The following is a 26,770-nucleotide window of genomic DNA, read 5'->3' on the forward strand; positions in this document are numbered from 1 at the left end:
TTTCTTCATGACACTCCTCCCGCCTGCTGGCTGACTATTTGGAAATAGTAATTAATTACCACTGTTTCAGATCCTACTGAGGGTTGAACTCAGGGCCTCTACTGTTGAACTTCACCTCCAGCCCTGGAAATTATTTTTTTTATTGACATCTATGACAGTGAACATTGGCTTTTGTTTGTAGCCTAAAAATTTTTATAAGTAGATTTTAAATGAAGAAGCTGAATTGAAAAATTGAATAATAGGAATTTTAATTGAAGAATGGTGCTATTATTTGAAAAATGTTATGTTGGTTAGATAGTGCTGCTGTTAGAGCAGAAGTTAGAATTAGATCATCGGTTGAGATAAAGTTCATGAGGATAAGCCAGAGAAAGAGCATGAAAGACAAACTGTATACTAGGTTGAAGAGGTAATTCTGAGAGATTAAGTGGTGTAATACATCTGGAGTTTCTGTGCTTTTTCTTAGTCCTTGGGACTTTGGCTGCACCAGGTCTGCTGTGTACTGTTTAGAAAGGCTTTGGAATGTGTTGCTTTGTTTCAGGACCAGTTTACCCCAGTTTCTGACAAGTGGCCTTTAATTACTTATTTGACTTGTTATGTGTCTGTGTACTTTGCCCACATGTATATCTTTGAGCCACGTGTGTCCAGTGCCATTGCAGAATTAGTAAGAGGGCACTAGATCCCCCAGAAACCGGAGTTATGGACAATGATGAGCCAGCATGTGGGTGCTGGGAACCCAACAGGTCCTCTGAAAGAGCAACCTGTGCCCTTAACCACAGACCCATTTCTCCAGCTTTCTTTTTAAATAAAATCAACTGGAGCAGGATGTAGTGGCACATGCCTTTAACCCCAGCACTTGGGAGGTAGAGACAAGCAGATCTCTTGAGTTTGAAGCCAGCCTACAGGGTCCAGGATAGCCAGAGCTACATAGTGAGACCTTGTGTTGGAAAATAAAGTTTTTTTAAAAAAATTAACATTTGTTTTGCAGAAATTTGTTTTCTTTAATACTATACTTTTCTACTGTTTAAGTTGAAATTTTTTGATTCACCTTTTATTTTGCTACTTTTTACATTTCTTACAGTATTATTCCTCTTTATTTTTGTAGTGTACTACCAGATTCTTAAAATAATTCTTAGAAGAAAAGTTTTATGATCATACTTTATTGGTAATGAGGGCATGAAGTGAGAGTCAAACTGATTATAGTCGAGAGGAAGTGTCTTTCTAATGTGAGAAATCCACAGAATCTATTTAATGAGCAAAGGAATTGATTTGGGGGTTAACTCATAAACATGAGAGATTTATCGTAGGGTCTGGGAAAGCTGAGCTGTGTCCCACGCTGATTTGCCTGGTCCAAGATCTCAGCATCCAATACACGAGGAGGCAAAGAGAGAGCTGCATATGTGCATTCCAGGCCACGCCCTACTTCAAGGTCATAGGCGGGTGTAACAGTTACCTGTTACCTCACTAGGGTCTGTGCTCCAAGATCATAGCAAGAATAGCCACATCTTTTTGATTAACATATGATTATATATTTTATAGATTTAGTGCAGTGTTCGAAACATGCATACATCATATGAGTCTGATTAGGATAGTTGTTACATCCATCACCTCAAGCATGTCCTCTCTTTGTGTTGGGGACTTCATGTCTCTTGTTTTGAAGTACAGGATGTTCTTGGTCAGGTACAGTTAACTCTGCTGCTCTATAGAGCACAAGTAGTTCTCTCCCCTGTGTTCATTAATCATCTTCCTCACATCCATGTCCCCAGCCTCCTCAAGTAACTGAGTAAAATGCTAGAACAGGCAGAGATATGTGAGGAGCCACGGTTAGCGAGTAGAGCATTCATTTCATAAGTAGTGGGTTTTTTTAAGGTTACAACTAAATAATGTTTGTAGTTTTGAAATGCTATCTCATTTAAGTGTAGACTCAAATTCTTGAATTTCTTTTTTAAGTTCCTTACAAAGGCGGCGTGACTGTACGAGACATGGCGACATGCTCTTTTCTATCCTGGTGCAAGGCCCAGCAGCCGACGTAAATGCTGATACATCACTCTGTAATTGTCGCTGGTGTATTGTATACATGACTCTGAATGTACTTTTTCCTTTGTGTTTTACCTTGCTTTTCACTGCTCAGGTCTCGGCTACTAGCTATCTTCTTATGTCCTTCTCTGGGGTTCTCATTAACTGCTGTGGCTTAGAAATCTGTCACCTGTGTAGTAGTGGATCTCAGTAGGTAGCCTGAGCTTCAGACTATTCTCAAGCTTTCGACCTTTCAGTAGACCTTCCCTTTTCCCTGCCACACAGAAAACTGAGTCAACCATGTCAGAGAATGAGTTTATTACTGCTTCCCAAACCACTTTGAGCATCTTTCAGTTAACTTGGCAGTGTCTAGAAAAAAGGCAGCCTCTTTGAAGGAGTCCCCAGCCATTGGTTGAGCTCCGCTCTTTCTTCCTCCGCTCTTTCTTCCTCGAGCGTCAGTGGTGTCGTCTCTGCATCATTGGAGATAGTGTCTTAGTTTCTGTGGTGCTATCATGGAGTCCCCAGTTAACCTTATCCTGAAGTAAATGCTGGAGAAATAATGTCTGCTCATTTAAAACACTGTTACTGTCTGCCTCTTACTCTACATGCTAGCCAGACGAAACAAGCTCCTGGGTTCTCTCTTAACACTTTATGTGATGGGAGGGGCAGCAGCCTAGAGGTCAAAGGACAACTTAGAGGTGTTGGTTCTTCTCCCATGGTTTGGTGGCAAGTGCCGTTACCTGATCAAAATTATCTCTTCAGCCCAGTTTTCCGTGTTCTTTAACTGAGTATACCCTTGCCCCTCATTCAACCAAGTGTGTTTAACCTGTGGCCCATGGGTCTCGTATGCTCAAGGATACCTGTGAATGCAGCCCAATTATAAAGTATAAACTAACAACATTCTCAGTGTCCCTTTCCCTCTGTGATTTTTGTAACTCCCTCATTTCTCCAGTTCTCAGACTGGGCAACACATTTGGGGGTTGAATGACCCTTTCACATGGGTCACATGTCAGGTAACAGTTACAAAATAGCAAGGAAAATAATTTTATGGTTGGGGGTCACCACAACATGAGGAACTGTGTTAAAGGGCTACAACACTGAGAAGTTGAAAACTACTGCTGTAGATGTTGACATTGTGTTACAACATGGAAAGGATGAGCGTGCCTGAAGGCCTCACGAACCTAACTTCTTGCCCTGGTCTGTTCTTATGCCAGTTTCCCTGGTTATCATCCTCTGTCAACAAATGGGGACCCCTCTTAGTTTAGGCATCATATTCTCTGAGAAGGCTTTCTCTTCCCAAACAGATCAGGTACTTTCTGTGTGCTCTATTCTAGGCAATGATAACTGCTGTAATTGTATATAATAGATCACAAGCTCTTTGAGAACCATGACCTGTATAGGAGAATTTCTTTACCCTGGTTTGAAAACCTCAGAAAATGAGCGTACTTCTGGTAATAAAGTCATTTATTTTTTCAGTGCTAAAAATTGACCCTAGGTTTTTTGCATGCTAGGTAAAGTTCTACCATTGAGCTACATTCTCACTACAGAACTTATTTGAAAACAATCTGGATTTTAAGTTTTAAAAAGAGGGTGAATAAGCTGCACATTCATTCACACAGTTTATTAAACTTACATATGGGGAAAGGTATTGGTGGAGTTGTGTATTTAGGGATGGGTAGTCTGTGTAATTACCTGGTGCCAAAACTAATATTTTATAATGGGAAATATGAAAAAGAATAAAATACACTCGGAGTTAGTGCATTGTGAGATAAAATTTCTATTATCAAAATGATTTATATGATTTTTAAATGTTTTTACAGTCTTGAGTTTTGTCTGTTGGCTTCAGAAAGTGTATAGAATGGTAAGAATTTAGTTGAGGTTGTCTGAAGGACTTGAAAGAAGACAAATGGTTTGTCTTTTTATGGGTGTCTTGTGGGGGCTGAGAAGATGATCACTGGACAGTGTCCTGTCACACAAGACCAGCACTCACGTGCAATGGCAGCTTTCTGGACCCCCAACTCTGAAGGGTAGGCACAGATGGGTCTCTGGAGTTTACTAGCCATACAATATAGCCAATCAGTGATCTGTGTTCAGTGGGAGACATTGTCTCAGAAGAGATAGAGGAGGACAGTTAATGTTGACCTCCAGCCTCCATGTTCCTGAAAGTCTGCACCCCACCCCTCTACACACGTAACTTGTTTCTGTTATGTGAAACCTGCTGGCAACTGCAACACCAGAAGAGGAGATATGTATGTTACAGTGGGTTGGGGAGAGAGTGAGTGAGCTAAATCTCAGGAATGGGGGGAATACAACGCTTGATCTGACTCGTATAAAGTATTGTCCACAGTATAGTTAGTGGGATTTGGCTTCCTCTTTAAGAGAAGTCAGGGTTTTTTTTTGTGAGTTTTTAGAAAAGCACTATGAACCGATTGAACAGCCTTTTAAGTTCTGTTCCCACAAGAACCCCAGGTTTGGGGTAGGGGTAGCTTTATAAATATGATTAAAAATACAGATTCAAAGTTTAAAAAAATTTTTTTATGAAGCTCCAGGTATGGTGCTGTACATCTGTGATCCTGGCACTTGCAAGGGGAAGGCAAGATGGCTGTGAGTTCTGTGCCAGCCTGGGCAAAATTAGCAAGACCCCTCCACCCCCGTACACACTCCCTCCTCCTTCCCCTCAGTAAGCAATGTCTTCAAACCTTAAAAACAACAAGGAAAATGAAATTAAGATGATTGGAGCTTGCTTTATTGCATTTGTTAGTTGCAAGAACCAGAAACCCACTCAGAACTATCTCCAGGAAAAAAGGAGTTAAAAAGCTGGGGGAGGACAGTGCTGGTTGAGTGCAGAGTGCTATTGCTGAAGACCCAAGTTCAATTCCCAGCATCCACACTGGGTGGTACGCAACTGTAATTCCAATTCTCAGGTGTTCTGCTGCCTGACCACATCAGGCACTTGCCCTCGAGTATGCACATGTGCGCACACGTAAGCACACTAATATTTATACTAAAAATAAATTAAGGCTTGGGCGGTGGTGGTGCACACCTTTTAATCCCAGCACTCGGGAGGCAGAGCCAGGTGGATCTCTGGATCTCTGTGAGAGCGAGATCTAGGACAGCACCAAAGCTACACAGAGAAACCCTGTCTTGAAAAAACAACAAAGAAAAAAAGGAAAAAATTAAATTAAAAAAAAGAAAAAGAACTTACAGGACTGGAGCAATAAAGAGCTTTTGGCTTTTGCAGAGGAGCCAGATTTGGGTCCCGTTACCCACATCAGGTAGCTCATAACCACCTATAGATCCAGTTCCAGGGGCTTCTTAACTCCCTCTTCTGTGTTTTTTTTTTTTTTTTTGGGGGGGGGCACCTGGCATGCATGTAGAATACATACATACATTTTTCTTAAAATTAACATGTTTTAAAGAGGTTGATTTGTTTTAATTCTTTGACTTGTGTATGACAGTTGAACACTTTACTGAGGGTATAGTATGATATTTCACCATAGGTGTACAGCAAATTAGAAAGGTGAAGTAAAGAGCAGTATACAGTCTTTGTACTAACAAAGCTCAGGAAGGAGTGTCCAGTTGTGTGTCTCCTGTCAGCACTGAAGGCTGTGTGCTCCCAGACCTCTCTTTCTCTGGTTTCTCCTTGCACATAGTTCTTTCTTCGTCCCCATTTCCTTTGCACTGAGATTTCACTTGCATATGCTGCAGACCTGTGTTGTACTTGTTAGAGTGCCAGCACTGTCCATAGGCTGTTATCCCTAGATGTGTTCACAGACTCTAAGGATGTTGTAATCACTGAAGATGGAGTAGACTGAATCTCCTGGGTCAGGTGTCCTGTTATTGGGGGGAAAAAGAAACAACTAAGTATAGTGTGCTAACCTTGCCCTTGGGGGTTGGGGAGATGGCCCAGAAGATAAGACACTTTCTGTGCAAGCAGGAGTACCAGAATGTGGATCCTGTGAGCCTGCAGGCTAGTGTTGTGCACTGCCTGGGATCCCAATGCTTAGAGCCAGAAAAGGGATCCCTAGAGCAAGCTGGCAGCTGAGCTGAGTCTGCTCCTACCTCTACATATAAGGTGGGAAGGACGACATCCTGTGTCCATGTACATGCACAACTGCACACCATGAGCAACCACACAAGACACACTTCAGGCATACCACGTATGTAAAAATAAAATGCCTTTAAAGGCCGAATTCTTCTTTAAATACCCCAAAGAAAACTGGATGTTCAAAGAAGAACTTAGATACAGATGTTCACAGCAGCATAGTTCTCTATAGCTAAAAGTTAGAAACAACCCAGATACCCAGCAATCATGAATGTTACTACAATGGACTATTACTTGGCCATGGAAAGGGAGGAGCGGCTGGAGAAATGGCTCACAGTTGAAGGCATTGCTGCTCTTGCAGACCCAGATTTGACACCCAGCACTCACAGGGTGCTTTCCAGCAGTCAGCCTCTCTAGCTCAGGCAGCAGCCTTGCACGTGTGCACAGACAGACATGCAGGCAGAACATTCATCCATACAAGCAACCACAACTTTACAAAGCAGTGTGGTACTATGAGTCTTGATAATGGTTGCAGTGGAAAGAAGCTGGACACAGTAGGTCATATATGACTATGTTTAGCTAGAACAGGCGAATTTATAGAGGTTGAAAGATTGTTTTCAGGGGCTGGGGAGTGAGGCATTGAAAATGGATTGTTAGTGGAGTTGTGTACTTCATAACTTGTTAAAAGGTGACTCAGTTATACATACAAAAATGCCCCCAATACTATAGGAGATAATTATATCATGAATGTTTGAGATAATCTGGGAGACAGGAAGAAAGAAGTAGTTTTTCTTAATTTGTGGCAGTATAGTAGAGTGATTTACAGATTTACTTGATTTACAGTAAGGCATACATGTTGGGAGCATGCCTCTGCTTTGTGAATGGCCATGCTTAGAGCAAAAATATTAAAACTTTTTATGATTTACTTACTTATTTTTACTTTATGTGCATTGGTGTTTTGCCTGCATGTACATCTGTGTGAGGGTGCCGGATCCCCTGGAGCTAGAGTTACAGACGATTATGACCTGTCTTCTGTGTGTTCTGGGAATTGAACCTGGGTCCTCTGGAAGAGCAGCCCACGCTCTCAACCTCTGAGCCATCTCTCCAGCCCTAGAAACTATTGTTTTTAACAAGGAAAAGCCAGTCATTGTTTTTTCGTACTCAGTAGGGAAAATTTTAAAGGTAATAGCAGATTTTATCGGAATAGGTTATAGAAGCCGACCAACCTGAGAGTTCAGCTGGCGTCCAGCAGGCTTGAAAGCACCTTGGGTTGGCTAAGCCAAATTGTGTTATCTTCCATTCGTTTTTTGTTCTCTTGAGTGGAGCATCACAGTGGTCTTGGAAATTACAGACTTGTGAGTATTCTTTATATTGTAAAGGTATTATAATTTTAATGATAATGATAAAAAAACAACTCCATGGCCGGGCGGTGGTGGCGCACACCTTTAATCCCAGCACTCAGGAGGCAGAGCCAGGCGGATCTCTGTGAGTTCGAGGCCAGCCTGGGCTACCAAGTGAGTTCCAGGAGAGGCACAAAGCTACACAGAGAAACCCTGTCTCGAAAAAACAAAAACAAAACAAAACAAAACAAACAAACAAAAAAAACAACTCCATGACTCTGCAAGGGAAGAGAAGGGGACTGTGTCTGACCAATTAATGCGAATTTCCACCCTGGCAGAGAGCCCTGTCTTGGAGTGAAACCCCCAAAATTCTTTTTTTTTTCCCTCCCTGAGACAGGGTCTCTCTGTGTAGTCCTGGCTGTCCTACAACCCAACCAGGCTGACCTCGAACTCAAAGAGATCCTCCTGCCTCTGTCTCTTAAGTGCTGAGTACTGGGAATAAAGGCATGTGCCACCACCACCTGGCTTTTAACTCCCGCCCCCTCAGAATTCTTAAGAGCTATATTAGTAGCTTAAAGGGAACTTTTAAAAGCGTAGTTTTCAAAAGTTTACAGATTAAGTAGGAATGTACTGCTGAGTTCCCAGATGTTCTGCACCTCTGTTGAGCATCTTATGTTAGAATGGGGCATTTATTACAGTCATGAACTGATGATACATTATTATTCATGTGTATTCTTTACTGTAAGTTCCTTAATTTTTAGGCCCAGTCTTTAATTTTATAGATATTTGGGAGTACTCAAGAACAGTGTTGGTAATTTCTTAAAAACAAAACAAAACAAAAACAAAACACAGTTTTATTTAGCAGAAATTCTTATGCCTCTGTACTTTGAGTAAAAACCTATTTTGTAAAAATTAATTTAATATTCCCCTGTATTTTGTAAAAATTTATTAAAAATTTTTTTCTCACTAGATTAAAATGTGACAGCTTTATTTCATGATGGAATCATGACAATTTTATTTTCATGTTTCACATTTCTGCTTGAGTTTGTATTTTATGATTAGAAAATGTTTTCATAATTTAACAGAAATCTGTGCCCTTCTTTTGTGGTGCTGGACATTGGACCAAGAGTCTTGTGCAAGTAAATGCTCTGCTTCTGGGCCGCCTCCATCTTAGTGCTTCTCCTTAGAATGGCAGCTCCACCTAACTCCTGTTCTGTGGTTGTGTGGTAGCTGTGGTTGCTGTTGTGTTACATCTGCCTAACAGTTTTCTCCTGAAGTGCAGCTTCTTTCACAGGCTTTTATGTGTCTTGGCAAATTAATTCCAGCAACAAATGGATAAACTGAGGTATGATTAAGTCTTACTTGATAGCCATACATGGCAAACAGCCTCCCTCCCTTCCTCCCTCCACAGAGCCTTGCTTTGTTACCAGGTTGGCCTTGAATTTGTTGTGTAGCCTGGGCTAGCCTCGGGCTTGTGAATCTTCTGCAGACTACTGTGTATTACTGCTACCGATGATAAATAGGTGTTGGTTGAAGAGCTTAGTGGAGAGGCGTACAAAGCATAATTTGCTGTTAGAATGACTTGGAGGACTGGCTAGAAAATGTGTTGTATAGTTGGTAGTTACACTTCAGAGCTCTGTTTCTTTTATACTTTGACTGATATGAGCAGGGAGGTGTGTCAGACTTCCTCATGGTGACCTGTAGTAGATACTTCATGCTTTATGGATGATGTGATTTCTGTTGTAGTCACTCTGCTGTTTAAACACATGTGTGGCTGTGCAAAGCTTTATTTATCAATTCAGGCAAGCCATGGTTGTGTAGATTCCTTATATAGATGAGATTTCTATCTCTCCCTCTTGGTTTTTTTCTCTTGATTATCATTAGGCCTCAAACCCTGGACAAATAAATGGCTAATGGAGGAGTCTATTTAACATACCAAAGCAGACTTATCTGGCAGTTTGTCCCAGCATCCCGTAGTCCCTACCTGTTATAGAGTAAGGCTGGCATACCCCACCCTACCCTAAATTTCTCTAGCCCAGTGGCTGGGCTGCCCTTCCCCCAGCGGCCCTTCCCTGTATAAATCAGCCATTTTGGTTACTTGCCCTTTTTTCCACCCTTTGCTTTCCTGGCGCTCCCCTCTCTCCTTCCCCAACTCTTCTCATGGCCTGACTCTCAGGGTCTTGTTCACTCTGGACTCTCCCAGATGTCCTTGCCACTGGCTGCACTCTCCTTTTTATCTACAATAAACCCCCTCCTCCACCATACTTAGAAGCAGTCATGTCCTTCCTTCCTTCCTTCCTTCCTTCCTTCCTTCCTTCCTTCCTTCCTTCCTTCCTTCCTTCCTTCCTTCCTTCCTTTCTTTTTTTCATTCATCTGATGCTGAAACCTGGGATCAAACCGGGGACCTTCCACTGACAATTATTATTTTCAAGAATTGGACCAAGTTTCTTGGCAGAATGTGTGAAAGCTAGATTTAAAATTTTTTTCCACATTATGTTTTAAGGCTAAAAAATGTCCATGTGAGCGCTTAAAGATTCTTTCCACTGTAGAAATGGAAACCTGGCCCCTAGAAAAACATGCTGATGCACTGAAAAGCAAGATTTTCCACCCTCCTTCTCTCCTAGCTATCTCTTCCTCTCCAATGGTGGCTGTACATGCAGTATTGCTGCCTAGAAAAAGTAAAGCAAGCTGCTGAGTTACTGGTTCCTTCAGTGTATTCTCTTTTAGACATCATGATTTTTACTTGTAGACTCTTTTGTTCATAGACTATTTATGTTCATAAAAGTTAGCTTTACTAACTTTTATGAACATAAAAGGTAGTGAAAATAACTTAGGTATAGGTACTGTAGTCAGATACCATGTGGGTGTCATCAGTAAAGTGAGATGGAGAGCGCTTTGCTGCAGGTAAACTCACTGTCACTATCACCTGAAGATCAGCTGGAGAAGTGGGCAGAGTTCTTACAGAATCAGTGCACAGCGGTCCTGTTGGAAAGCTGTGACTTTCCACATGACATAGGAAGCCCGTGCCGTTTTCACAAGTTACTCTGTTTCTTAGGAGGTTAAGGGAATAGCTAAAGCGAAAAGTGTTTTATTGGTTCTGTGGAGTTTCAGGATTTGTTTTTGTATTTGTGTTTTCTTTAAATGTTTGGATGAGTATCTGTGATAAATAGATACTGTTCTGCCATCTTCTGTTTGAGGCAAGAGTTTTCTTCGTAGTATGCCTTGAATAACAAATGATACCTGTTTCAAGTTTATGAAATTTAAAATACAGCAGTGCTCGGCATAGAGTATACACAATGAATGTTAGACCTTCTTATGTTTTTGTTGTTGTTTGTATTTTCATACAGTGTCTTAGTCTGTAGACTAGGCTGCCCTCAGATTTCCCATCCTTCTGCCTTATCCCCGTGAAGGTATAAGCTGTCACATTTGGCCTTTATTACTGTTTGTTATTACATAGTTGCTCATCTATCTTGTCTGTTCACAGACTCGTCATCTGCTAAGCAGAGCTGAATGCATTGGCAGGTGTGATCTGAACAGGACCACTATACAGTGTCACTTACTGTGTTACTTTGGATCAAAGACACAGTTTGTTCGTCCCTCCTGCTCTCTCCCTCCCCCCACTTCCCTTCCTCTCTCCCTCTCTCCCTTTCTTCCTCTTTTCCTTCCTTTCTCCTTTCCCCTCTCCTCCCTTTCCCCTCCCCTCCCCTTCCTCTCCCCTCTTTCCTCCTTCCTCTTTCCTCTCCTTCTTCCTTTTTCCTTTTTGAGACGGGAATCTCACTAGGTAGCTCCAGCTGGCCTGTAACTCACTATGTAGACCATGTTGCCCTCAAACTCAAGAGGTCCACCTACCTCTGTCTCTCAATTGCTGAGATTAAAGATGTACTCCATCATACTCAGCCTTCTTTCTTTTTTTTAAAAAAAAAATTTATTTTGGACAATTTCAAACACTAAAAAGTAGGTGGACCACTGTGATCGATCAATCCTCAGCTACATGCCTGCTTTGGTCTCTAGGAAGATGGTCAGTGCTGTTTTCCTGCACACCTAGTTCTGTTTCTTTCTCTCCCATTATTATAGCGCCCTGGTTATACCTAAGCTCCATGTCTAATGTATTTTGGTAATTGCTAGAGCTTTTAAGAGAGGGCCTTGTTTCTTAGCAAACAATGATTGGATTAATGGGCAACCCAGTCTTACCTTGGATTCATTCGTGAACTGACTTGTTCATTTTGCTTTTGAATGTGGAGAAAGCTGTGGGTGAGACTGGAAATAGATTGTGTCAGACTGGGTGTCATTCCAATGGATCCAGGGATCGACAGTGTCTTCGCTCCCAGCTGACGAGATCTCTGACTAATCTGAGAGTGGTTTGGATTGGGGCAGAAGACTTGATGTCACTGATGTTTTCCATGCTCATTCTGTGCCTTCTAGTCACTTTGCCTGCATTAAGGAAGCAAAATTGGAGTTGGGAAGTTATGCTTTCATTGTCTCCCCACCCCACCCCACCCCAGCCTATATCCTAAGCGGGCCTCAACTATGTACATACCCATACAGTTCTATGTTAATGTTCACTGTGTCATCATGTTAAACAGAAATAAGATGTTTGAAGCATCAGCTCGGTGATGAGTCTTGGGGTTGAATTGTTGGGATGTTTCTGGTGCTTCGCTGGTTTCTAACTTATAAGACTTACTATGCTTCTGATTGGACAAAACATCAGTTATTTATTCAAGAAATATTTATTGAGCATCTATATGCTGGGAAGTGCGCTATACCTTGACTAAATAAAGAAAGGTAAACTAAACAGATATATTTTCCGTTAGGAGTCGCAGTCTATTGAGAAACAAATATATTTGGACCATAAAGGAAAACTGCTCAGTTGATACTTTAAGGGCACAGCTGCTTTAAAGTGAATTTCAAGTGACTTTTTAATTATTTCTGTGAAAAGCTTCTGAGCACCCAAGGATTTGGGGTTACTGCATTTCTGTGTGTATTTATGTGTAAAACCTGACATTCCAGACTCAGGACAGTGCTAGCAAAAAAAGACACTGAATGCAAATGAACTAGTTAATAAATGTATCTCTAGTGTAATTAGATTCCAGGATGACGACAAGTAAATTGATTATGTGGATGAAATGGATGTTAGCTATTTTAAAAGAGCCTTTGTAGGTAGAAAAATAAAAAGACCTTCAGCATTTGCCTTTGTCTTGAATGCTGGAGAAATGTGGGTAAGGAGGAGGATAGAGCAGATATAAACCATGTGACCCACTACCATATCAGACTATGGGGCACTGTCTTTATGGCTTTGGGAAGAAAACGTGCCTTAGACACTCTGTTCCTGCAAAGTAGAGCTAGAGGGCTGGATTTGGGGGCTCGTCTCTGTGTGTGAGATTATGTGATTTTAGTTCTTTTATTAAGGAGTTTCTTAAAACTTTGGTTGCTGGAACGTCAGAATGCTTTCTTGTTTTCTGAACTCACTCAAGGTTCAAGAATTAGAAGGTCTAAGATGGGAAAGGAGGCTTTGCTTTCTCTAACTGATGTTTTCTGACTAGGTACTTCGTAACTCAGGAAGACCTCATTTATTCCCAGTAATATGTTTTACTAAACTCTTTCAGGTAACTTTAAAAAGACTGTGTGACTTCATATATAGTAGATGATAACTTGAACTGAGTTTTTATTGGTTGTTGTTAGTAGAAAACTCCAGTGAGATCGCTCTCTTTGTCTCCAGTTACCAGAGACTGCTACAGACCATTGCTGTCCTTGAGGCTCAGCGTTCTCAAGCAGTCCAAGACCTGGAAAGTTTAGGCAGACACCAGAGAGAAGCACTCAAAAATCCTATTGGATTTGTGGAAAAACTTCAGAAGAAGGTACCAAAAAAATGTACTTTAGTACTTTTAAACATTTATTGGAGTACACTTGGTAATTGTTTCTTTTTCTGTGAATCTGTCTGTGCTTTGAGAGTATTTAATTCCACACCAGCCTCTTGCAGATTAATCGTGTTACTGAAGGCAGCACCATCTTCTTTCCCTATCCAGCACACAGTGCAGTTTGCCCAGATGAAGAGAGCTGAGCTCCTGTTGTTTGGATAAGAACTGTTCTGCTCACTCTTTATCTGTTTCCACCATCACTTCCTCCTCCTCCTCCTCCTCCTCCTCCTCCTCCTCCTCCTCCTCCTCCTCCAGGACTCAGGGTTAGTGGGACTCTGAGGCCTGGTGCAGAGGATTTATTAATTATTAACTGCTTTTGTTTGGGTCACATTCGCTACTGAGAGAAAAAGCAAATGTTTATAGAGACAATACAAAAATTTATTCTACACATGATTAAGGCATAACCAAATCCATGAAGAGAAACTATGAATTTTATTTAATTTTAAAAAAGGCTTTTTTCCCCCTTAGTGTGAAACTAACTAGTTTTCTTTTATATTTGAAACAAACTTAATGTTTAACAGTGAGCTGTTCAAATATACCCAATTGATCAAGATATGTGCACACAAACACATTGTGGGGGTGGTGTTCTCTGGTACCAGAGATAGAACCAGACCTTGTGCAAGCAAGTGCTCTACTACCGCTGAACCTTGCTTAGTATGCTTGAAAGCCTCGGTGTCAGTGTTGTGTGAAAACATTAAACAGAATCTGTGAGGAGGGCCTCTCTTTGTGCTGGGCTCGAAGTGACGGTGAGATGTTATCAGTGTGCCTTTCCTTTCTCTGCTTTCAGAAAACCTGCATTTCATAATACATACATAGTCTGCATATTGGCTTATTAAAAACTGGTTGTTAGAGCTGTAGTGTACCTTCTCTGTTAAATAAGGTTCCCCTTGGTCCAGCATGGTGGGGCAAATTTAGGATCCCAAAACTTGCCTGAAAAATGAGGCTCCTGAGTAGAAGGTCATCCTCAAACTACCGACCAAATTTGAGGTCATCCTGTGCTACAAGAGACACTGTTTAAAAAATTAAAAACAACCCTAAACAATAAAAACCTAAAACCTTATAATGAATAAATGAAAAAAATCTTTTATCATTATTAAACAGTTTGCTTGAACACAAAGACATTGTTTTTAAAATGGCAATTTTTGGCAGATTAAATTAAAACAAGGAAATAAATAATAAATGTATTAACTTTAGTCTCATTTGTGTTCTGGTAAGCAAAATCATGCACTGAGGCACACTTACTAGATTTATATGCAGTTGGCTGTTTGCTGTTTTTTCATTTTCAGGTTTAATTTAGAATTTTGTTTAAATTCAGAAACAGATGTGTTATTGAACATCTTAACTTTTTACAAAGATTAAATCCAGATACTCAATAAAGAGGCAAGGTTTATGTTGCCTAGAAAGACTTCTGCTTTTTTTTTTTTTTTTTTTTTTTGGTTTTTCGATACAGGGTTTCTCTGTGTAGCTTTGCGCCTTTTCCTGGAACTCACTTGGTAGCCCAGGCTGGCCTCGAACTCACAGAGATCCGCCTGGCTCTGCCTCCCGAGTGCTGGGATTAAAGGTGTGCGCCACCAACGCCCGGCTAGAAAGACTTCTTTGTCCTAGATTTAATTTAGAAGTTTCATTTTTTAAGATGTCATAATTTGGAGCAAGGGCTGTAGCTATGGTGCAGGATGTGCTGTTTTGTACAAGGCCCAACACTGCCAGAAAGAAAAATTGTCATAAGTTTTATATGTGGCAGAGACTTAGAGATTATGGATTCATTTTTTATTATGTTACCAATAAGCCACAAACTTTAGGCTAAATGTCCAAATTTGTATGTCTCAGAGTCTCATCTGTTGCATTTAGCCCACGTGGTAGGTATGCTTGTTATTAGAGCTGACAGGTGTTTGGTGTTTATGTGTGGAGTTGCTACTGATGCAGCACAGTATCTCTGTGTAGTTCGTGTTTATCACCCTGGGAGTAGAGTTTACAGTGTGTCACTTGCATTTTTATTTTACCTATTATCTTCTCGAATTAAATGTAGATTGGCACTCTGATATTTTTATTTTGTCTTTTTCCCAGGCCGATATAGGGCTTCCATACCCACAGAGAGTTGTTCAGTTGCCTGAGATTGTGTGGGACCAGTATACCAACAGCCTTGGGAACTTTGAAAGAGAATTTAAAAATCGCAAAAGACATACTAGGAGAGTTAAGTTAGTTTTTGATAAAGGTAAGAACTTACATGGTAAGAATTGAATGAGGAAAATGACTTGCAGTGTCTTGCTTGAATAATTCTTTGATTTTATTTTTAGTAGGCTTGCCTGCTAGACCGAAAAGTCCTTTAGACCCTAAGAAGGATGGAGAGTCCCTTTCTTACTCCATGCTGCCTTTGAGTGACGGTCCAGAAGGCTCCCATAACCGTCCTCAGGTAATTAGTGTGGAATATCTGAGTAGCATAAAAATATTTAACATTTTGTTGATTTGTGTTCTTAAAATGAGTCATTTACTGAAAAATAATAGGACCATAAACTTTCAAGGTGACCAGAAACCTAAATCTGCGTCCAAACTGCTAGATGTGACACTTTAGTTGTGTGTGTTCCAGTCTTCAAGTTGCAGCCTCTTATAAAATGGAGTTGGTATTGGTCACATTGGAGGGTCTCTCTGGATTTTAAATGGACATTGTGGGTACTGTGCCTAGTACAGTGGCACTGTGGAGTGTGATCAGGATTTCAGATGTGGCCTTGTCTCTGTAGGACTTGTTACTTTTCAGTTTTGAACCCACATTTCTTGTTTCTAGAGATGATTTGCTATCATTTATTTATATGAGGATTGTTAAATGAAATACAAGAATATGAAAAAAACATTTAATCAGCAAATAGGTGATGTATATATTAAAAAATATGCAAAGATATTTTGGAAATTCTAAAACATTCCTTGTGTGCTCTTTGGTTATATACTTGATGTTTTCCATTTATAAGGAGCCTTTTTTTATATATGCAGATGATAAGAGGTCGCCTGTGTGATGACACCAAACCTGAAACATTTAACCAGCTGTGGACTGTAGAGGAACAGGTGATGCATACGTCCTGCTTGTTTGAGTTAAAAGACGTCTAAACTGTTGATAGGAGAATTAGCACCACCAGGCAGGTGTTTGCTGTTGCCCTGCAGTTCCTTGTAATCATGAGTTTAAAATACTTGCTTTTATACACCTTTTTGCATACTTTAAGAATTTTGGATTTTGAAGGTGTATGAACTGTTTAAGGATAATTCTTAAAGAAAAACTCTGGGTTGGGAAGGAGGCTAGAAATGGGTGGATATTCTTAAAAGCAGATTTGAGAGAAAAGCCTCAAGACAAGCAAAGATCCTTCAAATTGTGTTTTAATTTCTGTTGTCAGGGAGCTGAGAACCCAGATTGCCTGTGCTGAAGGCTGCTTTTGCCCCAGCTGTAATTGAGTGTGAGCTTATGTAATGTATTAAGTTTGGTTGTGTATCTTTAGGGTTTGTGTGAGTGTTAGAAGCTGAGTTTTAGTATCCAGTCAGATGTGTGAATGACAGATCACACACAAGAGGAAAGACTCTTGATATTGTAAACCCAGTGAACTGACATGGTTCTGTTAATGCTGCAGCAGGGATCCTCTGCACATTTGGGGCAAAGATAGCTGGGGAGCTGCGATCGCTCAGCTGTGTACCACCTCGATGTGTTTCTCTTCTGTTTGCTTGTACTGCTTTGTCACTGAAGTGACGGAAAAGCCTAGAGGAGGGCTTCACAGGTGTTCTCGCTGATCTCATTTGCCTGTGGCATCTGAAGTTCCTAACTAGAACTGTTTTCTCCTTTGAGAATCTCTAATAATGTGAGCTCCAGCGTTGGGAAAGCAGCACTGTGCTTTGAATAAAATATGAATGCATTTATTTAGAAATCCAGTATTTTAATTGGAATACATTTTTTACTTAAAACTCGGTCTTGGGTTTGGTGCAGAAAAAACTTGAACAGCTTCTCCTGAAGTACCCTCCTGAAGAGGTCGAGTCTCGGCGGTGGCAGAAGATTGCAGATGAGCTGGGCAACCGGACAGCCAAGCAGGTGATGGCAAGGGCTGCAGCAGGCTGTGCCTGTGGAGGCTTTTTAGGGGACAGTTCTGCAGTCATGCTGGCATAGTGGCTACCGTTGCTAGCTCTGGTGTGTGGAGGTTTTAAATTGATCAGCATAAGTCACCCTGCTTTGTATCAGTGCAGAACATTAAAACGTGTGTGTAGTGAGTGCTTAGTGAGTGTGCTGACACTGTCTTTTTGCTTCGACTGCGCTAGTGGGTTTGTGCCATCGCATTAATATCATCCTGGTGTCTTCTGAACACGAACCCAGCAGCTTCCTCACGCCCATCTCTAGTACCAATAGATGGGCTGCCTGTGTGCTCACCAGTGTTCACCTGTGAAAATAAGGGTGTAGCTTTGAAATCACACAAATTTAAATTTACTTGAAGTGATTTTGTCAAGATTTTAAAATACAGATGTCTTTGATGACCATTTAAAAGTTATTTTTTGATTTGAGTGTTATCATTTAAAACTTCACAAATATCACATCATTTCATTATATTAAAAGAACTGTTATGTTTCCTTAGGTTGCCAGTCGTGTACAGAAGTATTTCATAAAGCTAACTAAAGCCGGCATTCCAGTTCCAGGCCGAACACCTAACTTATATATATACTCTAAAAAGGTAAGGAGCAGAGACAAGCAAACCTTAGTTGAAGCTCATTGAATTCCCTCTTCACATAAAGGAAGTGAACTTTACCTTCCTGGTGGATGCTAGTTTAAGATTTATTTTACTTTTTAAGTTATATGTCTGTATGTGGGTATGTGGACATGAATACTGGTGTCTACAGAGGCCAGAGCATTGGGTTCTCCCAGAGTTGGAATTTTAGGAGGTTGTGAGCCACCTGTGTGGGTTCTGGGAATCAAACACTCTGTAAGAGCATTAAGTACCCTTAACACCTGAACCATCTCTCCAGCCCCATGGGTTTTTGAAGTTGTTTTTAACCAAGCTTTTCAAGCTTGTTTTGTTAATTGTTTTAAGTACTAATGGTATATACAGCTCTTATAGCCTTGGAATGCTGGAACCTTGCACACCAGTGTTCAGACTAACAGCTATAGTTTTCATGGTTATTATCCCCCGACTGCCAGTGCTGTGGGTCAATCCCAGGGCTTTATTTATGCTAGGCGAGTGCTCAGCCACTGAGCTGTCTCCCCAACCCCTTAGTTAATTTTTCTGAATTGATTTTATTAATGTGTGTAGTCTGTTGTAAGTTCACAGACACTGTGGCTCTGGAGGTCTAGTGTAGCCACAGTCATAATGGTCCTGGCCCTGGGAGAGTTTGAATTTTGAAATGGCTGAGATGGTGGCTCCCCAGTGGTTCTTCACTCCTGGGGTGCATTCTGGTCATGAGTGGTGTCTGCACCAACTCTGCCATCATCTAGCTACACTGCCCTCACCACAAAACTCAGCCTCCTCATGCCTGTTCTTCATCTCTAAAGATGACTTTGTAGGGGTGTTGTGAGGGCTCAGTGATACTGTTCTAAAGCACCAGTTACTTGGTGTTAGGTGACTGTTTTTCAACACTCAAATATTCTGGCAACTTCTCTCTCACTGGACAGTTACTAATCTGACTTAGGCCATTTTATTCTCTGATTTTCAGTGTAAGGTGATCAGAAGAGTTCAGTGCATACGTGTTTTTGTACTTTTGATTCTGTTAATGATTTTTCACTGTTGCAATAAGCCATGTTTTCTCACGTAGTCTTCAACAAGCAGACGACAGCACCCCCTTAATAAGCACCTCTTTAAACCTTCCACTTTCATGACGTCACATGAGCCACCAGTGTATATGGATGAAGATGATGACCGGTCCTGTTTTCACGGCCGCATGAATACTGCTGCGGAGGAGGCATCGGTAAGTTAGTTACCTGTTTCTATAGAGATGACTGTGCATCATGAGAGTACATGATTTTCTGATTAGTCCTTCAGAGATTGCTGATGTATCCTCTTTTCAAGAACAAGTCAAATGTAAAGTTAATATGTTCTGCTTTTCATGAAAAAAATTCAACATATGCTTAAGAAGTGAGAACAGCCCAGAGAACCCACATTCTTGTCACCCAGCTGTAATAATGTCACCTGGCAGTAGTGTGGTTTACGTGTCTTCCCCCTCAGCTCCACTTTCAGATTGTTTGGAGGGAGTTCCAGACACCAAGCTCAAGGTTTTTTTTTTGTTTTTTGAGTTTTTCGAGACAGGGTTTCTCTGTGTAGTTTTGCGCCTTTCCTAGAACTCACTCTGTAGACCAGGCTGGCCTCTAACCCACAGAGATCTGCCTGCCTCTGCCTCCTGAGTGAGTGCTGGGATTAAAGGCGTGCGCCACCACCGCCCGGCTCAAGCTCAGGTTTTTGAGGAGCTAACTCTTGGTGTAATGGAGTCTCTAGTTGCCTCAGTCATTTCACGACGTGTGTACAGACATGTGCTCATGGCCCTGTGCACATTAGGCAAGCACTCTCCCAGCTTGATCTGTGCTCACAAACTTGGGGTGGTCTAGACGTGTTTGGATCCAGAGAATGGCAGTAAATTGGGGTGGAGGTGAAGAACCGCCTTCATTTTCTTTGCCCTTACTGCATGCACTGAAAGCTGGGTGGTTTGTGTGCACAGATGTGCCACAGTGTGGATGTGTCCGCTGCGTTCCTCTGTGTCATTTGACTTGTTCCTGTTGTGAATTTCCTGGGAAAGGGTTGATTCCTTGCTTGGGGAATGTGTCACAATACTCTGATTGCATAGAATCAGAATAGGAGATTTTAATGGAAAGTTAGCAAGAAACTTTGTTCTGTCTCTTAAATAACCAGGTAGTGGTTGTATTGCTGAGTTGTTTTTCCCTTTGAACTTGTCTTCTGGAAATACACGTGCTGAGTCTTGAGATACATCTTTTATCTATGATTTTGTCCTTTGTAATAGAATGATTCATTTGACTGTTTACCTAAATGTGCTAGAAACTGAACATACATATGTCTTTGTTCTTCTGTCTTGGGCTTGTTAATGATCACTTCAGTAAGCAGTTGTTAAAATGCGTCAGAGGAGTAAAGGGAGTGTCCGTAGTCACTTAAGAGGGAGCCCTGAGAGAGTGACTACAGGGCAGCCATGTGAGGAGGGGTGGGGCAGAACATTTAAAACGAGCATTCAGTGGTCATCGTTGGGGAGTATGTGCCCGGTCCTTGATTCATTTCCCAGTACCAAAAAAAAAAAATTATTTTTAAGTTGACTATGTAGTAAATTAACATGTATAGGTTTCTCTTTCCAAAGACACAGCAGCTAAAGAAATTACATGTGCATAATCTACTCCTTAACCTCAGCCTTATTGAAATTAGCCCTTTTTAAGTAAAATTGAAATACTGTAACTCAGAAAGCTATTGAGTACACAGTTGAGTAGTGTTATTAAGTCATTTGGGTTACTGTACAGATTCCAAAATCCTCCCCACCCCACTTCCTGGTACTGAGGCAGACAGTGTCTCCACACTCCTCCCAGTTCCTAGTGCCCACCATCGTTCCCTGTCTGTACAGATGTGACCAAGTGGAAGCACACAGGCGCCTTCCCTCGCTGTAGGTCTTTCTGTGGCTATTGATTTACCCAGCTGCAGAGTGAACAGCTGTTTGGAGGGAAAGTACCTGTACCAAACGTGCAGACTGTGAGATGGAGGAAAGAGACAGCAGTGCAATGTGAGACTGAAGAATCTTTTATCTAGCTGAAGAGCTTGGCACTCACATAGGAAGCTGCAGAAAGTTTAAAGGAATGGGTGGAATGGGTACCAGATGACGGATTTGAGAAAAGGTGATGTGCATGAGAAAACTTAAGACTCTGTCTTAGAAAGTAAGGGTTCAAGTTATCCACTCATTAATTAATTTCACTAATTAATTGTATGATCTGGGGTAGTTGTTACAATTTCTATCAGCATCCGTTTCCTGGATGTGAAATACACACAGTAGTTAATGATACTTACCATGACAGAGGGTGAGGGAGGTGGGATTTCTATCTGGTCCGGAATTGAGAGTTAATGGAACCCTGGGCAGTGGCTTGAGGGTATATTTAGGAAACTAGTGGTCATGGGATCAGTCATTCAATTGCAAAGGATCCTCGGTAGCAGGGCAAGATTAGGAAAATACAAAAGCAGGATAATGATTAGAAATCTCAGTAGGCTTTTGAAAACCAGTTTGAGGTGAGCCAGCAAGAGAGATGGAAAGGAGCAGTGAGAAAGGCTTGCAACTGATGTTCGGAGCAGACCACACTAGTTGAAGACAAGGTCCAGTGTGTAGTTGTTAGAGTGGGAACCAGGGAAAGACTGGAGGGAAGTCACTGTAGTGGAGCGGACATAGAGAGCAGAGAGATCACAACAAAGGACTGGACACCGAGGGGCTTAGCATTGCCCCGCGTTAATGATTGGTCTTTGAACCGCAGGGTGTAAAATCCAGCAATGATTCCTCCAACTCTGAAACTGACCAGCAATTTCATTCAAAAGCACCATGCAAAATCTGTGTGCTCTGGTTCCTAAGGTGTTTTATGAGCATCTTGAAGTATTTATATAATTCACACTGTTTTCTAAATAGTCAGTGTAACTCAGTTCATCTCCTTGAGTGAAAAATATACTGTTTTTAGTCAGTTATTACAAATACAGAATATAAAACAAGGGCAGAGATTGGTTTGCTTGTTTAAAAAAAATGATACCATGTTTACAGAGGTAAATGTGAAATTTGTTAGGCTAGAAAAAGGAAATTACTACAGAGCAGGGAAGGCTACCATGGAGCTTCTGAAATAGGCCTAGTGACATTGGGTTTTCGTCATTGTGTGACAGAGGTGCCGTCACAGCGTATCTCCTCATGTGGTGAGGCAGTGTAGTTCAGCCTTGGAATAGCACTTCACGAGAGAGATGGCTCTTGTGTCAAGTGCTTGGTGCATTAGCACGAGGACCTGACTTTGGATCCCACACCAGTGTGAACAACTGGGCCTGGTGGCATGCCGTGCAGCCCAGTGCTGGGCAGCAGAGATGGAGGTTAGTGCAGCCCGGCTGCCAGAGTCCGGTTGCATTGGTGAGCGCACATACCAAAACACAGTGGTAGTCATTGTCTGAGTCTTAAAAGTGAGAATGTCAGTAGAAAATTATTAGTGTTGTGTTTCTTACACTTAGTCTGTTTTAATTATCAAACTAACACTTTTATATTTTGTCTTTTTTAACAGGATGAGGAAAGCATTCCTGTCATGTATAGGAGTTTACCTGAATATAAAGAACTATTACAGTTTAAAAAGTTAAAAAAGCAGAAACTTCAGCAAATGCAAGCAGAAAGTGGGTTTGTGCAACATGTGGGCTTTAAGGTAAGCAACTTGATCTAATTTTTAAAAGAGTGAATAGGGGTATCTGGAGTATTCAACTCTGAAATCGATAAGCATTCATTCAGGGAAAGGGTAGTAAGTTTCTCGGTAATTCCTTTATGCATACATGCAAAGTTGTGGGTGTTACAGTCTCTGTTCTGTGTGGAGAAGAGAACACGCAGTTGTCTTATCATGTGCAGTAAACTGGGATGAAGTTCATCTGCTGCTCCCCTAGTCCCAGCTGTCCATGAACATGCTTCCCGTTTCCCGTTGAGTTGCCTCATTGAGTTTCAGGAGGCTGATAGAGGATCCATTCATTGCACGCATTCCAGATGCTCTCCTGAGTGCTAGAGGCTGGGGAGGGAAAAGAGTTGGACTCAGTTCCTTCTTCCCCAGTTTTCATCTGAGCAGAGTCAGGTGGATCTCTGTGAGTTTGAGCCCATCTAGGGCTATGTAGTGAGATTGTCTTAAAAATAAAATAAAATCCTTGAGATGTTAAATAAAATAGCTGAGTATACCTAAAGAGCACGTAAAAGTAGTCAGTGGATATGTGAAGTCAGGGATTTTTTCTAAAGAGTTTAAATAATGGAAGATTTTAGAACAGAGAATAACAGGAAATTTGCATTTCAAGAAAATGGTTTGCTAACTTTCAGAAAAGCATCCGGTTTAAACTTCACAGTTCATCATTCACTGTTACTAAATATTGTAAGGCAATTTATTCATGTATTTTAATGCAGTTAAAATAATATGTAAGTGAGGTGGGGCCAGAGATAATCTGGCTGTAGTGTGAGGACTAGATTAGAAGAAGGTAAGAACAGAGATGGGCAACATCTTGGAGACTGTGAGGAGTATATGAAAGTGTGTCCTGCCTGAATTGTCTGAGAGCACTGTGAAGATAGACGGTAGCCATTAGAAGTGGCGGCACTTAGTGAGATTGGAAGTTCAGCAAGGCCATAATGTAGTGTTGCTGTTGGCTGTGTATGTAGATGTGTTGATGCATGCTGTGACTGTTGCAGGTCTTTGGAGTAGCCCTTTCCTTTTGACCCTTCAGCAGTGACCTTACTCATCCTTAAGAGATTTTCCTAATTGGCTTCTAGATTTTTGGAGAGGAAACTGAGTTTTCAGCCATGGCGTGTTGGGCAGTGTGTCATCAGAGAATCTAGAAATGAGATTTACTCTATGTCTTAGTTACTGTTCTAGACACCATGACAAAGGAAACTCTTATAAATGAAAGCACTTAACTGGGGGCTTGCTTACAGTTTTAGAGGATGAATCCGTGACTTTCATGGTAGGAAACAGACAGGTATGGTACCAGAGCAGTAGTTTCGAGCTTTACATCCTGATCATCTGGGGGCAGTGGTCAGAAAGATACTAGGGTGGACTTGGGTTTTGAAACTCAAAGCCCACCTCCTAATCCTTCCCAAACAGTTCCACCAACTGGGGACCAAGCACTAAAATATGTGAACTTACAGAGTCAATTCTCATTCAAACCACCACACTTTGATTTCCAAAATTCCACCCTGAGGGTGCACTGAGGGGGTCTTGTAATGCATTACCCTATGGAGAACAAGTTGTACCTTTCTTCTTGTCCTCATAGGCTTTCTTCTCAGGGGTGCAGTCTGGGGACTGTCCAGAGAGGAGTTGGATACCGTCTCGGTGTCTACCAGGACATGCCTGGGCAGCTCTAGGTCTGGTTTGAGTGCATCAGGTGTTCACAGTCACACACTGGTTTCAAGTGAGTGGTTGGCAAAATGCCCAAGTTAAAGGTGATTGACTTAAAAACTTCTTGGTTATACATAGGTTATTTCTCATCCACCAGTAATCTGATCTTGCATGGATAAACCTTTATCTACTTCACTGGGAATGTGTCTAAATTAAGCCAGTGTGTTATATTCTCTACAGCTTGGGGAAAGGGTATGTCCTAATAGAAAAGAAACATAGCCAAATACTCTGCCTTTCTGCGTCTGTTGCAGTGTGATAACTGTGGTGTAGAGCCTATCCAGGGTGTCCGGTGGCACTGCCAGGATTGTCCTCCAGAAATGTCTTTGGATTTCTGTGATTCTTGTTCAGACTGGTAAGTGTTTTTTTATTTGGGGACAAGAACCTCAAGCAGTGAACTTTACTTTCAAACTTCTTCAAAGTGTAACTATTCTTTTACGGTTTAGATTTTATTCTAAGCAATTAAAATTTTCCTTTAATCACATCAGATGTCAGCAGCTTTCTATTAGAGCTTTCCAAGGGGTCAGTTTAACTGAGAAGCGTTTGTGACAGGTAGATTGGAGTGCATCTGGAGTCATGTGATAATGAGTCTGTCTCTGTCTTTTCTCCTTGCAGCCCACATGAAACAGATACTCACAAGGAAGACCACCAGTTAGAACCTGTGTATAAGTCAGAGACATTCTTAGACAGAGACTACTGTGTGTCCCAGGGCACTAGTTATAGTTATCTTGACCCCAACTACTTCCCAGCCAACAGATGACATGGAAGAGAGTGTCAGCACTAGTTCTCGTCAACACAGCAATGGCCTCATTGTTGATGGTGTGCGCAGTTTGGACACTCACAGCATGAGAGCTCCCCGAGTGTTCTCGTCAAGTACAGCTCTGCACCGTGTGGCTGTAGATCAGCAGCTAAACATTCCTGGTGAGCTGAGAGTTTCCCTGGTGAAATTTTCACCGCCACTCTAAAGCCGTGTAGGTGGTGATCTTAAATGGGTGAGATGAAATGGAGAACACGCATTCATGCGAGAGTAAATTCCAAAGGTTTCAAAGACCTCAGTCATAATATGATGGTGAAAGACAAAGTATTTCTATTAAATCAGTTCAGTAGCTTTCAGTTTTGTGAAAATAGTTGTCAGCGCAGAAACTGACTTATAGACGAAGTTTTAACCAATGACGGTGTTTGCTTCTAGGATGTGTACTCTAAAAGAACTCACTGTCCGGTGGTCACTGAGGGCCTTTAGTAGACTGGAGCTGCTTAACGGTTTGATACCTAACTTTTAATCACGATGAACTGTCCTTACCAAGAGCAAGGCATGAGGTAGCTGTGCTTTGCTTCTGTAACCAGCTCATGGGGTGTGGATGTCATGAAGTTGTCACGCAGATATATTTTTTAAATGTTATGTTATATAAGATGATCATGTGATGTGTACAGACTATGGTGAAAAGTGCCAGTGGTGGTGACTGTGTAAAGTCTGATTCACAACATTAACCCCTTTAAAATGCACAGCCTTCTGCCTCTGTGTTTGGGGTTGTCAGTACAACGCGTCAACGAAAACTGCCTAATATAAAATCATATATATGGTGACAATTTTTCCCTCTTTTGTAGTCTGCACAAGATCCATAAAAGATTGTATTTTTATTACTATTTAATGAGTGATTAAATGTAGTCTGCACAGTGAGCAAGAGTTCACACGCATTCTTTTATACTGCTGGATTTTGTTGTGCATCATTTAAAACATTTTGTATGTTTCTTATCTGTGTATACAGTATGTTCTTGAATAATGTTCATTTGTCGGGAGAACTGTGAGAAATAAACTATGTGGATATGTTTGTTTATATTATAGAATGCTTGTTGTGGCTTCCTTTTTCAACAAGTGTTAAAACTAGAATTTATCACTTCAAAGTCTGTTTTTCATCTGTATTTGCTTTCTGTTCTTTATAAAGGGTGAAGAATGTATTATGGAAAAGAGCGTGAGCTTGCAACCTGCTAGAGGTGTTAGTGTTCTCACCCAGCGTGCTGAAACACTGCACAGCAGAGGTGCTCACTAATATCCAGATGTGGAACCTAAGTATCAGTCAGAAATTCTACTCGAGTAGTTTATCCTGACAAAATTAAGTCCCCATGTATAGAAACAGGTGATTTCCGAAAATTATCAACTAGGAAAAGACAGTATGTTCTATAGTGGATTAAGTAAGTATTATACTAGTCTTGTTTTTAACATTGTTCGTTTTTCCTGTTTTTAAGTTCAGGGAACATTATTTACTAATTCTTTTTAATACTTGGCAAGGTATTAAAATCTACCCTGAATTTTTTAATTAAGAAAAATATAGAATTTTAAATATGGAAATGAGAAGTTTAAATAATATATTGA

The 26,770-nt window shown here is 41.1% G+C and overlaps 1 protein-coding gene across 6 annotated transcripts in view; it reads left to right on the forward strand.

The window, feature by feature from the left end:
- The window catches only part of Zzz3 (zinc finger ZZ-type containing 3), a 69,101-nt gene extending 42,857 nt beyond the window's left edge, over positions 1-26,244 (forward strand). For 5 of the 6 annotated variants that reach the window (XM_059266469.1, XM_059266470.1, XM_059266468.1 and 2 more), the window contains 10 exons: positions 13,115-13,253; positions 15,378-15,525; positions 15,608-15,723; positions 16,296-16,367; positions 17,272-17,373; positions 17,909-18,004; positions 19,080-19,232; positions 22,549-22,683; positions 24,654-24,754; positions 25,015-26,244. In XM_059266469.1, the coding sequence (XP_059122452.1) occupies positions 13,115-13,253; positions 15,378-15,525; positions 15,608-15,723; positions 16,296-16,367; positions 17,272-17,373; positions 17,909-18,004; positions 19,080-19,232; positions 22,549-22,683; positions 24,654-24,754; positions 25,015-25,159 (1,207 nt within the window). In that variant the 3' untranslated portion in view covers positions 25,160-26,244. The remainder of the gene's footprint in view (positions 1-13,114; positions 13,254-15,377; positions 15,526-15,607; positions 15,724-16,295; positions 16,368-17,271; positions 17,374-17,908; positions 18,005-19,079; positions 19,233-22,548; positions 22,684-24,653; positions 24,755-25,014) is intronic. The other variant, XM_059266471.1, reaches the window with a different exon arrangement.
- The last annotated feature ends 526 nt before the right edge of the window (positions 26,245-26,770 follow it).

Source organism: Peromyscus eremicus, chromosome 6, assembly GCF_949786415.1.
Source record: "Peromyscus eremicus chromosome 6, PerEre_H2_v1, whole genome shotgun sequence".
Lineage (NCBI taxonomy): Eukaryota > Metazoa > Chordata > Mammalia > Rodentia > Cricetidae > Peromyscus > Peromyscus eremicus.